General features: G+C 43.1%; 1 protein-coding gene across 4 annotated transcripts in view; it reads right to left on the bottom strand.

Moving 5' to 3' along the window:
• The window catches only part of YTHDC2 (YTH domain containing 2), a 143,393-nt gene extending 128,519 nt beyond the window's left edge, over positions 1 to 14,874 (bottom strand). For 2 of the 4 annotated variants that reach the window (XM_040421635.1, XM_040421639.1), the window contains exons 1-5: positions 14,771 to 14,874; positions 5,052 to 5,152; positions 3,202 to 3,369; positions 2,028 to 2,118; positions 648 to 844 (exon numbers count right to left, since the gene is read on the bottom strand). In XM_040421635.1, coding sequence (XP_040277569.1) covers positions 648 to 844; positions 2,028 to 2,118; positions 3,202 to 3,364 — 451 coding nt within the window. In that variant the 5' untranslated portion in view covers positions 3,365 to 3,369; positions 5,052 to 5,152; positions 14,771 to 14,874. Of the gene's footprint in view, positions 1 to 647; positions 845 to 2,027; positions 2,119 to 3,201; positions 3,370 to 5,051; positions 5,155 to 14,770 lie in introns of all 4 variants that reach the window. The other 2 variants (XM_040421638.1, XM_040421636.1) reach the window with 2 other exon arrangements.
• Between the last annotated feature and the right edge of the window lie 2,613 nt (positions 14,875 to 17,487).

Below are 17,487 nucleotides of genomic sequence, written 5' to 3'. Positions count from 1 at the left end.
AAAAGATGCAGACCTACTGGTATAGTTGGAAAAAAAAGCCGTACTTTAAAAAGGTAAGCGAAAATAAAATAACTGCACTGACATTGGATAACTCTAGAAGAAATATGTATTATGGTCAGCTGTTTGGATTAAAGAAGAGAGCATACATGAGACAGAGTACAAGTACAACAAAATGATGCTTTCCCAAAAATAAAAATAAAAATACTTAACTAATAAAAAATAAACATCATGGCCATCGCCAGGTGCGAAAACGCCCATACAATCAAAATATAACAATATTAATCCCATATACGTAATCCCAAACTGTAGTAGAATTGCATTTTCTTTACAATATCACCCCAATTGGAATTTTTTTCCCACTACGTTGTATGCAACTGTAAATGGTGCCAATAGAAAGTACAACTTGTTCTGCAAAAACTAAGCCCTCATAAGGCTATGTGAACGGAAAAATAAAAAAGTTATGACACGCAGGGAGTGAAAAACAAAAACGGAAAATCAATCAGTCCTCTAAGGGTTAAAAACGACAACTTCTTTAAAAAACAAATACACTTAATTTAAAACAGGGGGCAGTGTATATCACCAAACATTAAAACACAAAAATTGTAAGCCTCTCAGTGCAACTTCCAGAGGAGGGTTGATCTACTTACCAGCTTCCATTGCAGACACATTTCCTCGCTCTGTTTTTGGAAGCAGTTCAGTTCTTTCCTTATTGGTCAAAGGGAAGCGCTGAATGAGGCTCCTCATGGCATGCCTTGTGTTCTGTATCAGGCAGCAGGACATACGAACGCTGCAGGCCTCAGAGCCATCCTTCTTCCTTATTGTTAAATATCTACTAATGCCTTTTCTAAAAATAAACCATAAAAGTAGATCTGCATCAATAGCATATTTCATCACTTTGATTTTTACAGATGAGCGTACTTACTACAATAAACACCATAAAATAATAATCGGACCCAACTTGACTTTATTAGACAAAGTTTAAAAGGAACCTAAACATATATCTCTGTATTATATTAGGACTGAGGCTACTTTCACATATGCGATTTTCTTTCTGGTTTCGAGATCCGGCAGAGGATCTCAAAACCAGAGGAAAATGCTTCCGTTTGATGTAACACAACTGGCTGCATCGTTTCCGTTCGGATGAGGTTGTATTAAAATCGAAAATTAACAAACCGGATCTGGCACTAACACTATTAAAAAGTCAATGGGCGCTGGATCTGTTTTTTTCCTATCTGAAAAAAACGGATCCGGCACCTTTGACTTACATTGTTTTTAGTTCCGGATCCGGCTTGTTCAGTTTCGCAAACCGGACACAAAACCATAGTTTACCGTGGTTTTGTGTCCAGACAAGGAATGCAACATTCTGGTGCACTCCGTTTCGCTTTACTTATTTTTGTCCACATTGACAATAAATGGGGACAAAACTGAAGCGTTTTGCTCTGGTTTTAAGATCCTCTGCCGGATCTCAAAACCAGAAAGAAAATCACATATGTGAAAGTAGCCTGAGAACTCCAACCTTTGGAATCTAGATTTATAATTTGTCCCCAGAAGAGGTGATAACTGTTTGGGCAATGGGGACCTCGTGGATAACTATCTATAGAGCTGATGAAGAACATACAAGTTAAATGAGTTATCCCATGAAAATTTATTATCACCTATCCACAGGATAGGTGATAAATATCTGATGGCTGAGAGTTCAATCAATGGGACCCCTGCCGATCATAACAGGGACCCTGTGTTCCTCCATTCAACTCTGTGGGTCTGTAGGAGATAGCCCAGTATATGTATTCGCCTATCTCTGGCAGTCCTATAGAGTTGAATGGTGTAACAGCGCACATACGTAACCGCCACTCATCGCACACTTTAACAGGGAACACAGGGAACCAACCGTTCTCGTGATTGGCAGGGGCCTCTAAAGTTGTACCCTGAAGATCAGACACTTTTCCCTTATCCTATGGTTAGGGGATAAGTGCTTGTAATGGGACTAATGTATAAAATGTATATGTAGAGTAAATCCAGTAATTTACCCTTTGCTCTTCGATATTAGTCCAAGTGACTGGGCAAGACGATGGATAAAGGCTCTCTCAGTGCTGGTCAGAGATGAAGGAAATTCCATCTCTTAAACATGAAAAAAGGACAATGCATTGTGTTAAATTAAAACTACGGTATTTTTGGAATATTTATTTATAATTCAATTTATGTACATTCATATATACTAACAGTTGCTAAGAAAACCAAGGTATGTTACTGGTCATCAGTTCTCAAACACTCAACCATGCAGCCAATGTACCAAGCCCACCATTACCAAGGTCCATTCCGGTTAATGTACACTGGTACTGTACATTATCTTTAAAGTATGTATGTATTACCGGAATCCCTCACTTTATGAGCAAAGCATCTACAGCAATCAAAATGAGGGCAAACAAATAAACAGAGGAATTACTAATGTAAGGGTACTTTCACACTAGAGTTATTCTTTTCCGGTATTGAAATCCGGTAAAGGGTCTCAATACCGGGAAAAAAACGCATCAGTTTTGTCCCAATGCATTCTGAATGGAAAGCAATCCGTTCAGTATGCATCAGGATGTCTTCTGTTCCTTTCCTTTTATGGTATTTGACCAGACAAAATACCATAGCTTGCAGCGGTATTTTTTCCGGACAAAATCCTGGAACACTACCGCACTTGCCGGATCCAGCATTAATTTCCATTGCAATGTATTCCGGTTTTCCGGTCTGCGAATGCGCAGTTCTTTCTAGCATTGAAAAAATTAAATACCGGATCCATTATTCCGGATGATACCAGATAGACTTATTCATTGAAATACCGGATCTGTCTAACGGATCAGTATCCAGAAAAAAAAGATATTCGTTTGCATACGGATTTCTGGATCCCGCAGGCAGTTCCGGCACTGGAACTGCCTGCCGGATCCTCACAACGCTAGTGTGAAAGTACCCTAAACTACAGGTCTGTGATGGCAAACCTCCGGCACTCCAGCTGTGGTAAAACTACAACTCCCAAGATGCACACTTCATTGGCTGTTATCAGAACTGCATAGAAATGAATGGAGCATGCTGGGAGTCATAGTTTCACCACAGCTGGAGTGGCGGAGGTTAGCCATCACGGCTATAGACATATAGAGATCACACAGTGAAATGCATCAGATATTTTGTTTATCAAAAATAGCAGACCTGAAAATATACCTTTTTGGTCACTATACCGAAATCTGTCCAGTGCAATATTAACGGCAATCTTCACCTCCTCATCTATACGAATGTCCTTCAGCCCCTTCGCTTTTCTAGATTTGGGAGTGCCTGGTTTCATAGTCGTGCTAGGACTTGGTGACATACTGCTTGGATGCGACATTTTTACTACACAAATGCAAAAACCCGGTGTACTATAAAATCAGACAAAGCAATTGCATTTATAGTCCACAATTGTTCAGCCATGTTAACACGTTTCTACAGTATTAATACCACAGTATGTGTTTTCTCCAAGTCAGAAGGGGCATTCTTATAAATGTCCAGATAAAACAGGACGATCATTTCCTCACCATTTTATCTCCTTGTTTTTGACATAGAAATACTTAAAACTCCTCCATATACGTGCAGAGTTTGTTAAGTTTATAAAAGCTCCTGGCCAATGGCACGTTCTAAGGCTACTTTTACACTTGCGTTTTGTGTGGATCCGTCATGGACGGATCCTTTTAGATAATACAACCGTCTGCATCTGTTCAGAACGGATCCGTTTGTATTATCTGTACCATAGCCAAGACGGATCAGTCTTGAACTCCACTGTAAGTCAATGGGAGACGGATCCGTTTTCTATTGTGCCAGATTGTGTCAGTGTTAAAACGGATCTGTCCCCATTGACTTACAATGTGTACCAGGACGGATACGTTTGGCTCAGTTTCATCAGACGGACACAAAAAAGCTGCAGGCAGCGTTTTGGTGTCAGTCTCCAAAGCAGAATGGAGACTGAACTGATGCAAACTGATGCATTCTGAGCGGATCCTTTTCCATTTAGAATGCATTAGAATCCAAACTGATCCGTTTTGGACCGCTTGTGAGAGCCCTGAACGGATCTCACAAACGGAAAGCCAAAACGGCAGTGTGAAAGTAGACTTACATGCTGTGTTTGAAGCCATGGCACGGGGTGCCATCAGCAGGATCGGACTATTGCAGTAATCAGCTCCATGTCTCTAAAAGAGCCTGAACTCAGTGCTCATGGGTTCCCGAATTATATTAGAAAATTTTCGAACTTGAACAAACAATCAATAAGCTTAAAGGGCTTCTGTCATCAAGAACATCGTTAGTAAACTAGCTGTCTTTAGACATGTGCTAATGTCAGCTGAAGCTAATAGTCCTTGTCCCTTCTTTCTATGTGCCCCCGTTTTTGTGACAAAATGAAAATTTTTTACGCAAATGAGCCTCTAGTAGCAATGGGGGAGTTGCCCCTACCCCTAGAGGCTCCATTGTCCCTCCTCTAGCCACACCCTCATCATGGTGATTGACAGGGCCAGGCAGGATGATGTGAACACTGTTTGGCCATGTCAATCAACATATACTGTTTTCTTACTCATGATCTATCCTCTGGATAGGTCATCAGAATCTGATTGGCGGGAGTCCGACACCAGGGACCCCCCGCCAATCAGCTGCTTGAGAAGACCGCGCTGCTCGCAGTAGCACCACGGCCTTCTCGCAGCATCCTATTTTATGTCATTTTATTTTATTTTTTACTTTTTTCCATGTCTGGAGGAGGCTGGTATAACATAAATGTATGTCACCAACACATAGAATGGTGATCTAATGCCTGCTAGTATAGCAGTGCTCTACACACAGATCATGACCTACCTCCCATCAAAATGCTTCTCTCCCCCACCAGACTGGCAACAGCCCCAGGTCCCATTGCAGAACACATTAATAGATTTTTTGACAGGAAGCTGATGGTTTCAGGCCATACCTGAAGTCAGCAGTACTGGGCACATGCCCGGATACATTACCATGCACACTCATTGCTAGTGAAAACTACCTAATGAATGCTTCTAGCTCACCGCTCACTTTCTGATGCCTTCTGTCTCCAACTGCACAAGGGCGAGAGCCGGGACTTCCCCGGTTATCCCAGAGGGAGGAGCCAAATTTGATCACGTGTCACCTGGAAATGCGGCAGATAATAACATGTATAATATGGTACAATAATTGACAAATGGCACACGTTACCTGCAGTACTATAGTATTGCAGCATTGCTGGCACTGACTTCAGATCTGTAGGTAATATGTTAATATTCCATCGCAATGTCAAAAAGAAGTACCAGAATACACTGTCCTCTCTATTATAAGCGCAAGCTCAGGAGTCCTGTCAGTGTATTTAAGCACATTTTTGTAAAGGCACAGTAAATAAATATGAACAAAACATATTAATTAGGCTGCGTTCACACTTCAGTGATCTGGTCAGTTATTTCCATCAGTTAGGGTCCATTCACACATCCGTGTGTGTTTTGCGGATCCACAGATCTGCAAAACACGGACAGCAGCAATGTGCTTTCCGCATTTTGCGGACCGCACATTGCCGGCACTAAGAGAATATGCCTATACTTGTCTGATATTGCGGACAAGAATAGGACATGTTCTATTTTTTTCAGGATCGGAATTGCGGACCTGGAAGTGCGGGTGCGCAATTCCGGATCGGGGCCGCACGTCGTGCGGCCCCATAGAAATGTATGGGTCCGCAGTTCCGTTCCGCATAATGCGGAATGGAATTGCGGATGTGTGAATGGAGCCTTATCGCGAGCTAAAACCAGTAGCGAAGCCTTCAGAGATCAGGTATAATGGAAAAATCTGCACCTAGTTTTGGCTGGTTAATTAAAGCCTGATCTGAGGTCTGATAGGGGTTAATAAAGTCAGTGAGAAGGGAGGGGGATGGTGTGGAAATTGGCATTTGGTACTAGTATATTATAAATGTAAATTATAAATTGACTACCAACTAAGGGCTTTATTAATTTATAATTTACTGTACATTTATAAATATACTAGTGCCAAATGCTAATTTCCACCACCTCAGTGACTACAAACTAATATAATATATAAATATATCGGTATAAATTATCGGCCTGAAAGTTCACCGATTATCGGTATCGGCTCTAAAAAAAATCAATAATCGGTCGATCCCTAGTTAGAAGGCTAAGGGCTCTTTCACACGATCCCGTGCGTGGAATCTGCTGTGTGAAAGAGAGCCAAGCCCCGTTCCAGACAGCAGAGACACGGAGCATTACCATGATTGATCATGCTGTTTGCCTCTCTGTGACCTTTTTACTACAAAATCACAATGACAATTTTATCTCACTGTGATTTTGTAGTAAAAAGATCACAGAGAGGCAAAGAGAATTATCAATCATGTTAATGCTCCGTGTCTCTGCTGTCCGGAAGGGGGCTTGGCACTCTTTCACGCAGCAGATTACCCGCACGGCATCCGCTCGTGTGAAAGAGCCCTTAGAATTTTAGAAGCAAATCTTAACATTTTTGAGAAAATTTCCAAAACCCACTTTTTTAACCACTTCCCGATCGCCCATTGACTATAAACGTCCGGACCGTCGGGTTTATCTCTGATCGGACGTTTCTGAATGTCCTTTCAGAGATGGCAGCTGCAGGCTAATCGTGCAGCTGCCGAGCAGGGGACCCGATGTCAGTGACAGCAGGGCACCCCAGGGAGAAGCAGGGTGTACCTGCCTTCTAGAGCACTGTGTATACAGCTGAGGAAGCGATCTGCCGCTTCCTGTCCCGGCCCAATGGTCATGTGATCGCCGGGGCCAGGAGAGTGCAGGAGTTGTCGGGTCTTCCATAGATGAGGCTGTACAGCACTGTATTATGCTGTAGACCAGGGGTGCACAACGTTTCCTGGTTGGGGGCCACATTGCCAGACAGAACCAATGACGAGGGCCGAAATTAAAATTTAAAGGTGTATCAACAACTGAAATTTTGTACTTATGGCATATTGAACACACATTATATACCATTAATGTCTAGTTACACTTCCAGGACTCCCATCTAATGGGAGAAATACATGAAAATTACATGTAAGCAGCAACAAGACATAGGCATACATGTCTGTTACCAGATGGTTGGGGGCCGCACAGAATGGTATCAAGGGCCGCATGTGGCCCCCGGGCCGCAGGTTGTGCACCCCTGCTGTAGACTATTCTAGCAAAATCTGCCCTCCAAATACCATATGGCGCTCTTTGTCTTTTGTGCCCTGACATGTGCACATACAGCGGTATACGACCACATATGGGGTGTTTCTGTAAACTGCAGAATCAAGGTAATAAATATTGAGGTTTGTTTTGTTGTTAACACTTGATGTAGTCCAGGGGAAAAAAAATGATTAAAATGGAAAATCTGCAGAAAAAAAAAAAAAAAAAAGGGAAATTTTACCTCTATTTTGTTTTAATTCCTATGGAATACCTAAAGTGTTAAAAACATTTCTAAAACCAGTTTTGAATAGTTTGAGGGGTGTCATTTCTAAAATGGGGTCATTTATGGGTTGGTTCTATTATGTAAGCCTCACAAAGTGATTTCAAAACTGAACTGGTCCTTAAAAAGTTGACTTTGGAAATTTTCTTAAAAATTTCTATAAATTGCTTCTAAAATTCTAAACCTTCTAACGTCCTAAATAAATAAAATAACATTACCAAAATGATGCCAACATAAAGTAGACATATGGGGAATGTTAATTAATGAATATTTTATCAGCCATCACTATCTGTCTTAAAAGCAGAGAGATTCAAATTTCGATAACGTTTAGATTTATTTTTTTTTATAAATAAAAGGTAAAACATATTGACTCAAATTTACCATTAACACGAAGTACAACGTGTCACGAGAAAACAATCTCAGAACGACTTGGATAAGTAAAAGGGATAAAGTGACACGTGTCAGATTTGCAAAATTAGGCCTGGTCAGGAAGGGGGTAAATGGCCGGTCTGGAAGTGGTTAAGAACCAGTTCAGTTATGAAAATAACCAAAAAGAAAGCGATGGCAGCATCTCCAATCCAACAAGGTTTATTCACACATGGTGCATGAGACAGTACAAACGGTCCAGGTACAGCAACGATTCAGCTACATAGTAGCCTTTTTGAAGCTGTACCTGGACCATTTGTACTGTCTCATGCACCATGTGTGAATAAACCTTGTTGGATTGGAGATGCTGCCATCGCTTTCTTTTTGGTTATTATCGTATTGACCCCCCATGGATCTGGGGCTTTGGATTGGCTGATACGTTCCTGAAATTCCACATTAGGTACTGTTGTGCTGCTCTATATAACACAGTATTCATTTCAGTTATGAAGTCACTGTTGGGCTTAAATAGTAGAAACCATCCACAAATGACCCAATTTTAGAAACGACACCCCCCAAGGTATTAAAAACCAATTTTACAAACTTTATTCATCCTTTTTTTGCGGGTTGAGGTGACGGTTTGATTGGTATTATTTTGGGGTACATATAACTATTTGATCACTTAGTATTACACTTTTTGTGATGCAAGTTGACAAAAAATGGTTGTTTTAGCGCAGTTTTTGTTAGTTTTTTATTTTCTTTTAAGGCGTTCAGGTGAGGGGGTGGATCATGTGATATTTTTATAAAGCCGGTCGTTAAAGATGAGGCAATACCAAATATGTATTTTTTATTTATTTTATCTTTTTTTTTTTTTTACAACTTGATATGCGTTTTAGGCCTCTTTTGCACGGGCATGTGTGCCCCGTGGTCGTGCTGCGGCCCCAATGCACGAGCACAGTCCGTGGGGCAGGCGGCCGTTTCGCAAAACGTTAGGACATGTTCCATCTTTTTGCGGAACGGAAGTACGGGACGAAACCCCACAGAAGCACTCCGTAGTGCTTACGTAGGGTTCCGTTCCGTGGTTCCGTTCCGCATCTCCGGATTTGCGGAATCATTGAAGTGAATGGGTCCGCATCCATGATGGGGAATGCCCACGGAACGGCGCCCGTGTATTGTGGATCCGCAAATGCGGTCCGCAATACGGCAACGGGGCTTTTTTTGACTTGAAACTATATATTATTTTTTTTATTATAAAAAACTTTTTTTGTCCCACTCTGTGACTTCAACTTCTGGGGGTCTGATCCCCTCTGCAATGCATTACAATACATCTGCATTGTAATGCATTGCCTGTCAGCCTTTATACTGACAGGGGTTGGATCTCACAGGCTTCCGTAGAAGGCAAACCCCGATGCCTATGGAAGGCATCAGGCTGCCTTCTCAGCCATCGGGTCCCCGTCACTGCAGTGCGGGGACAAGGAAGGAACCCATACCGTCTGCAAACCTCCTGCATGCTGCAGTCAGTTTTGACCGCGACAATACAAAGGGTGAACGGTGGCATCAGTGTATTCATCTATGCTGGCGTATGCAGCAGGGACTCGGCTGTCAGTGACTGCCGGCTCCGTGCCGCTGATCGGGCCTGCGCAGCTCCAGCACCCGCCAGATCAGCCCGTCATAGCTGTACAGCGCTGGTCCTCTACGGGTTAAAGAAAGGGGTTGTCCCAAGAAAAATATTCTAGTTTTCAAACCCAGCACCTGGATCTGAATTATTTTACAACTGCATGTAATTAAAAATTTATTATAGCTACTGAGTTATTTACTGAAATTTATCTTTATAGCGCCACCTGCTGTTTACTCTTTTTCTAATTTCTCTGTCCTGCTCACTGAGACACAAGCACATGGATTTGGATTTTCACTGGGCCATGAAAAAAAAAATACAAGGGCACTTCTGATTTGTAGTAAAACAGAGGAGCAAAGTGTGTGCTTGCCACAAATACCCTGATGATTACCGTATGTGTGCCTGCCATAAATAGCTTGATAATAGTGTGTGACTGTCTACCACAACATGTATGTGTCTGTCACATATTCATAAATAATAAAGTGTACCTATCACATATACATCCATAGCAGTGTGTGTGCCTGTCACATATACATCCATAGCAGTGTGTGTAACTGTCACATATACATCCATAGCAGAGTGTGCCTGTCACATATACATCCATAGCAGAGTGTGCCTGTCACATATACATCCATAGCAGAGTGTGCCTGTCACATATACATCCATAGCAGAGTGTGCCACTGTCACATATACATCCATAGCAGTGTGTGCCTGTCACATATACATCCATAGCAGTGTGTGCCTGTCACATATACATCCATAGCAGAGTGTGCCACTGTCACATATACATCCATAGCAGAGTGTGCCACTGTCACATATACATCCATAGCAGAGTGTGCCACTGTCACATATACATCCATAGCAGTGTGTGCCTGTCACATATACATCCATAGCAGAGTGTGCCACTGTCACATATACATCCATAGCAGAGTGTGCCTGTCACATATACATCCATAGCAGAGTGCGCCTGTCACATATACATCCATAGCAGAGTGCGCCTGTCACATATACATCCATAGCAGAGTGCGCCTGTCACATATACATCCATAGCAGAGTGTGCAACTGTCACATATACATCCATAGCAGAGTGTGCCACTGTCACATATACATCCATAGCAGAGTGTGCCTGTCACATATACATCCATAGCAGAGTGCGCCTGTCACATATACATCCATAGCAGAGTGTGCAACTGTCACATATACATCCATAGCAGAGTGTGCAACTGTCACATATACATCCATAGCAGAGTGCGCCTGTCACATATACATCCATAGCAGAGTGCGCCTGTCACATATACATCCACAGCAGAGTGCGCCTGTCACATATACATCCATAGCAGAGTGCGCCTGTCACATATACATCCATAGCAGAGTGTGTAACTGTCACATATACATCCATAGCAGAGTGTGCCACTGTCACATATACATCCATAGCAGAGTGTGTAACTGTCACATATACATCCATAGCAGAGTGTGCCTGTCACATATACATCCATAGCAGTGTGTGTACCTGTCACATATACATCCATAGCAGAGTGTGCCACTGTCACATATACATCCATAGCAGTGTGCCTGTCACATATACATCCATAGCAGAGTGTGCCTGTCACATATACATCCATAGCAGAGTGCGCCTGTCACATATACATCCATAGCAGAGTGTGTAACTGTCACATATACATCCATAGCAGAGTGTGCCACTGTCACATATACATCCATAGCAGTGTGTGCCTGTCACATATACATCCATAGCAGAGTGTGCCACTGTCACATATACATCCATAGCAGAGTGTGCCACTGTCACATATACATCTATAGCAGAGTGTGTAACTGTCACATATACATCTATGGCAGAGTGTGCCTGTCACATATACATCTATGGCAGAGTGTGCCTGTCACATATACATCTATGGCAGAGTGTGCCTGTCACATATACATCTATGGCAGAGTGTGCCTGTCACATATACATCCATAGCAGAGTGCGCCTGTCACATATACATCCATAGCAGAGTGTGTAACTGTCACATATACATCCATAGCAGAGTGTGCCTGTCACATATACATCCATGGCAGAGTGCGCCTGTCACATATACATCCATAGCAGAGTGTGCCTGTCACATATACATCCATAGCAGAGTGTGCCTGTCACATATACATCTATGGCAGAGTGTGCCTGTCACATATACATCCATAGCAGAGTGCGCCTGTCACATATACATCCATAGCAGAGTGTGTAACTGTCACATATACATCCATAGCAGAGTGTGCCTGTCACATATACATCCATAGCAGAGTGCGCCTGTCACATATACATCCATAGCAGAGTGCGCCTGTCACATATACATCCATAGCAGAGTGCGCCTGTCACATATACATCCATAGCAGAGTGCGCCTGTCACATATACATCTATGGCAGAGTGTGCCTGTCACATATACATCCATAGCAGAGTGCGCCTGTCACATATACATCCATAGCAGAGTGTGTAACTGTCACATATACATCCATAGCAGAGTGTGCCTGTCACATATACATCTATGGCAGAGTGTGCCTGTCACATATACATCCATAGCAGAGTGCGCCTGTCACATATACATCCATAGCAGAGTGTGCCTGTCACATATACATCCATAGCAGAGTGTGCCTGTCACATATACATCCATAGCAGAGTGTGCCTGTCACATATACATCCATAGCAGAGTGTGCCTGTCACATATACATCCATAGCAGAGTGCGCCTGTCACATATACATTTATGGCAGAGTGTGCCTGTCACATATACATCTATGGCAGAGTGTGCCTGTCACATATACATCTATGGCAGAGTGCGCCTGTTACATATACATCCATAGCAGAGTGTGCCTGTTACATATACATCTATGGCAGAGTGTGCCTGTCACATATACATCTATGGCAGAGTGTGCCTGTCACATATACATCCATAGCAGAGTGTGTAACTGTCACATATACATCCATAGCAGAGTGTGCCACTGTCACATATACATCCATAGCAGAGTGTGTAACTGTCACATATACATCCATAGCAGAGTGTGCCTGTCACATATACATCCATAGCAGAGTGTGCCTGTCACATATACATCCATAGCAGAGTGTGCCTGTCACATATACATCCATAGCAGAGTGTGCCTGTCACATATACATCCATAGCAGAGTGCGCCTGTCACATATACATTTATGGCAGAGTGTGCCTGTCACATATACATCTATGGCAGAGTGTGCCTGTCACATATACATCTATGGCAGAGTGTGCCTGTCACATATACATCTATGGCAGAGTGCGCCTGTTACATATACATCCATAGCAGAGTGTGCCTGTTACATATACATCTATGGCAGAGTGTGCCTGTCACATATACATCTATGGCAGAGTGTGCCTGTCACATATACATCCATAGCAGAGTGTGTAACTGTCACATATACATCCATAGCAGAGTGTGCCACTGTCACATATACATCCATAGCAGAGTGTGTAACTGTCACATATACATCCATAGCAGAGTGTGCCTGTCACATATACATCCATAGCAGTGTGTGTACCTGTCACATATACATCCATAGCAGAGTGTGCCACTGTCACATATACATCCATAGCAGTGTGCCTGTCACATATACATCCATAGCAGAGTGTGCCTGTCACATATACATCCATAGCAGAGTGCGCCTGTCACATATACATCCATAGCAGAGTGTGTAACTGTCACATATACATCCATAGCAGAGTGTGCCACTGTCACATATACATCCATAGCAGTGTGTGCCTGTCACATATACATCCATAGCAGAGTGTGTAACTGTCACATATACATCTATGGCAGAGTGTGCCTGTCACATATACATCTATGGCAGAGTGTGCCTGTCACATATACATCTATGGCAGAGTGTGCCTGTCACATATACATCTATGGCAGAGTGTGCCTGTCACATATACATCCATAGCAGAGTGCGCCTGTCACATATACATCCATAGCAGAGTGTGTAACTGTCACATATACATCCATAGCAGAGTGTGCCTGTCACATATACATCCATGGCAGAGTGCGCCTGTCACATATACATCCATAGCAGAGTGTGCCTGTCACATATACATCCATAGCAGAGTGTGCCTGTCACATATACATCTATGGCAGAGTGTGCCTGTCACATATACATCCATAGCAGAGTGCGCCTGTCACATATACATCCATAGCAGAGTGTGTAACTGTCACATATACATCCATAGCAGAGTGTGCCTGTCACATATACATCCATAGCAGAGTGCGCCTGTCACATATACATCCATAGCAGAGTGTGCCTGTCACATATACATCTATGGCAGAGTGTGCCTGTCACATATACATCCATAGCAGAGTGTGCCACTGTCACATATACATCCATAGCAGAGTGCGCCTGTCACATATACATCCATAGCAGAGTGTGCCACTGTCACATATACATCCATAGCAGAGTGCGCCTGTCACATATACATCCATAGCAGAGTGTGTAACTGTCACATATACATCCATAGCAGAGTGTGCCTGTCACATATACATCCATAGCAGAGTGCGCCTGTCACATATACATCCATAGCAGAGTGTGCCTGTCACATATACATCTATGGCAGAGTGTGCCTGTCACATATACATCCATAGCAGAGTGTGCCACTGTCACATATACATCCATAGCAGAGTGCGCCTGTCACATATACATCCATAGCAGAGTGTGCCACTGTCACATATACATCCATAGCAGAGTGCGCCTGTCACATATACATCTATGGCAGAGTGTGCCTGTCACATATACATCCATAGCAGAGTGCGCCTGTCACATATACATCCATAGCAGAGTGTGTAACTGTCACATATACATCCATAGCAGAGTGTGCCTGTCACATATACATCCATAGCAGAGTGTGCCTGTCACATATACATCCATAGCAGAGTGTGCCTGTCACATATACATCCATAGCAGAGTGTGCCTGTCACATATACATCCATAGCAGAGTGCGCCTGTCACATATACATCTATGGCAGAGTGCGCCTGTTACATATACATCCATAGCAGAGTGTGCCTGTTACATATACATCTATGGCAGAGTGTGCCTGTCACATATACATCTATGGCAGAGTGTGCCTGTCACATATACATCTATGGCAGAGTGTGCCTGTCACATATACATCTATGGCAGAGTGCGCCTGTCTAAATAGGCACCATATTGGTATGTCCCTTGCCACAAACTCCTGTCATAAATACCGACAGAAGTGTAATACAGCTCCTGCTTCCGTTCCCCCTTCATAGAGCACTAGCCCCTCTCAGAGCCTGTGACCCCCATACCAGTGTGTGGATGGCATAAATTGTACCAGACAGAGCCCACCCGGCGCTCACCTTAGGCAGCAGCTAGTTTCTTTTCTCAGTAAGGACCTGCTGACGTCGGGAGATCACGTGACACGCACGGTCACGTGCTACGGCATGCCAAGCGAGCTTACGTTCTGAGGAGCTGCTGCACGGCGGGGGAGGAGAGGGTTAATGTTTCGTATCGGGGACAAGGCGCTGGGAAAGAGTTGGTGTGTTGTGTTTTTTAAAGATTTATAGTGGGAATATGGTGTATAGCAATAAGCCAGCGGTATTTGTGTAATGTCTCAAATTGGGTGATTACTATTATTGAGGAGTTTACTGTTTATGTGTTACATGAGGGCTGATTAGTGTTATTAGGGGTTAATATGTTACATGAGGGCTGATTAGTGTTATTGGGGTGTTAATGTGAGGGGTGATTAGTGTTATTGGGGGGTTAATGTGAGGGCTGATTAGTGTTATTGGGGGGTTTATGTGTTACATGAGGGCTGATTAGTGTTATTGGGGGGGTTTATGTGTTACATGAGGGGTGATAGTGTTATTGGGGTTAATATCTTACATGAGGGGTGATTAGTATTATTGGGGGGGTTTATGTGTTACATGAGGGGTGATTAGTGTTATTGGGGGGTTAATGTGAGGGGTGATTAGTGTTATTGGGGGGTTTATGTGTTACATGAGGGGTGATTAGTGTTATTGGGGGGTTTATGTGTTACATGAGGGGTGATTAGTGTTATTGGGGGGGTTTATGTGTTACATGAGGGCTGATTAGTGTTATTGGGGTTAATATCTTACATGAGGGGTGATTAGTATTATTGGGGGGGTTTATGTGTTACATGAGGGGTGATTAGTGTTATTGGGGGTTAATATGTTACATGAGGGGCTGATTAGTGTTATTGGGGGTTAATATCTTACATGAGGGGCTGATTAGTATTATTGGGGGGTTAATGTGTTACATGAGGGCTGATTAGTGTTATTGGGGGTTAATATCTTACATGAGGGGTGATTAGTATTATTGGGGGGTTAATGTGTTACATGAGGGGTGATTAGTGTTATTGGGGGTTAATATGTTACATGAGGGGCTGATTAGTGTTATTGGGGGTTAATATGTTACATGAGGAGGTGATAGTGTTATTGGGGGTTAATATGTTACATGAGGAGGTGACTGGTGTTATTGGGGGTTAATGAGTTATGCCTCATTCACACGTCAATGCTTTGGTCAGTGATCTTGATAGGGATGTGGACATCATTCTTTGATTCAGCTAAGCTCCCCCATACTCCGGCTCTCAGACACCTTATCTTCTCCGGAGCATGAAGGTTCCATGCTACCAAACAGAACACGCCTCCATGCTACGTCATATATGCTTTTTTGCTGTTAGTGAAGACTCCATTACAAGATTGGCGCTTACAGCTAGATATTTACATACTTCACATACCACAGTTAGTAAAACAATGCGCAGATGCCAAGTGTTTTATTTTCTCAGATTTTAGCCCATCAATGGGCAGCTCAGTGTTTCACTGGTTAGCACTGTTGTCTTGCAGCGCTGGGGTCCTGGGTTTGATTCTGACCAAGGACAATATCTATATGGAGTTTAGATTGTGAACCCCATTGGGGACAAAGTGATGCTAATGTCTGTAAAGCGCTATATAAGTGAGTATAATAAATCAGTGACTGTGAAGCAAAACCAGGTGCAGGTCTAAACACAGAACAGGAGCAGATCTTTCCCTTATACCTTATGTGTGTGGAGCCTCCAATCCTGATTTTGGCTCACAATTAGGCTCCATTCACACGTCCGCAATTTCGTTCCGCATTTTGCGGAACGGAATTGCGGAACGCACATTGCCGCTTTCCGTGTTTTGCGCTCCGTGGATCCGCAAAACACGTTGTGGACGTGTGAATGGAGCCTTAGTGTTGAGCGAACTTGTGTTTTTAAGTTCAGCGTACAAGTTCGGGTTATCTAAGAATTACGTTATGGATTCTGCTACCACGGATCATAACGGAATTTTATGACAGCATGCTCCACGGAAGCCTATATTAGGCATTCCATATTGCATTCCGTCATAATAGAAGTCTATGCTGGCCATAGACTTCTATTATGACAGATGCCTTTTCTAGGCTTCCGTGGTGCATGCTGTCATAGAATTCCGTTATGGTCCGTGGTAGCAGAATCCATAACGGGATTCATAGATAACCTGAACCTTGTACGCCGAACTTGAAAACACAAGTTCGCTCAACACTACTCACAATCACTGATGGAAATCACAGACCAAACACTGACGTGTGAATGAGCCTTTATATAAGGGGTGGCTGGTGTTATTGGGGGTTAATGTGTTACATGAGGGCTGATTAGTGTTATTGGGGGTTAATGTGTTACATGAGGGGGTGATTAGTGTTATTGGGGGTTAATGTGTTACATGAGGGCTGATTAGTGTTATTGGGGGTTAATGTGTTACATGAGGGGGTGATTAGTGTTATTGGGGGTTAATGTGTTACATGAGGGGGTGATTAGTGTTATTGGGGGTTAATGTGTTACATGAGGGGGTGAGTGGCATCCTTGGGATCAGAGGTCGCAATAAGCCTGTACAAGCATCATAGACTACTGTTCAGGCCATTTTACTCCCTGGAAAAAGTCTAAGGCGTACCGATACGCCTTAGACTTTTCCCTGCCATTCATCAGTGCAGTGAGCGCTGTGAACGGCAT

This window comes from Bufo bufo, chromosome 2 (genome assembly GCF_905171765.1).
Source record: "Bufo bufo chromosome 2, aBufBuf1.1, whole genome shotgun sequence".
Lineage (NCBI taxonomy): Eukaryota > Metazoa > Chordata > Amphibia > Anura > Bufonidae > Bufo > Bufo bufo.
This window is presented reverse-complemented; position numbering and strand designations above follow the sequence as displayed.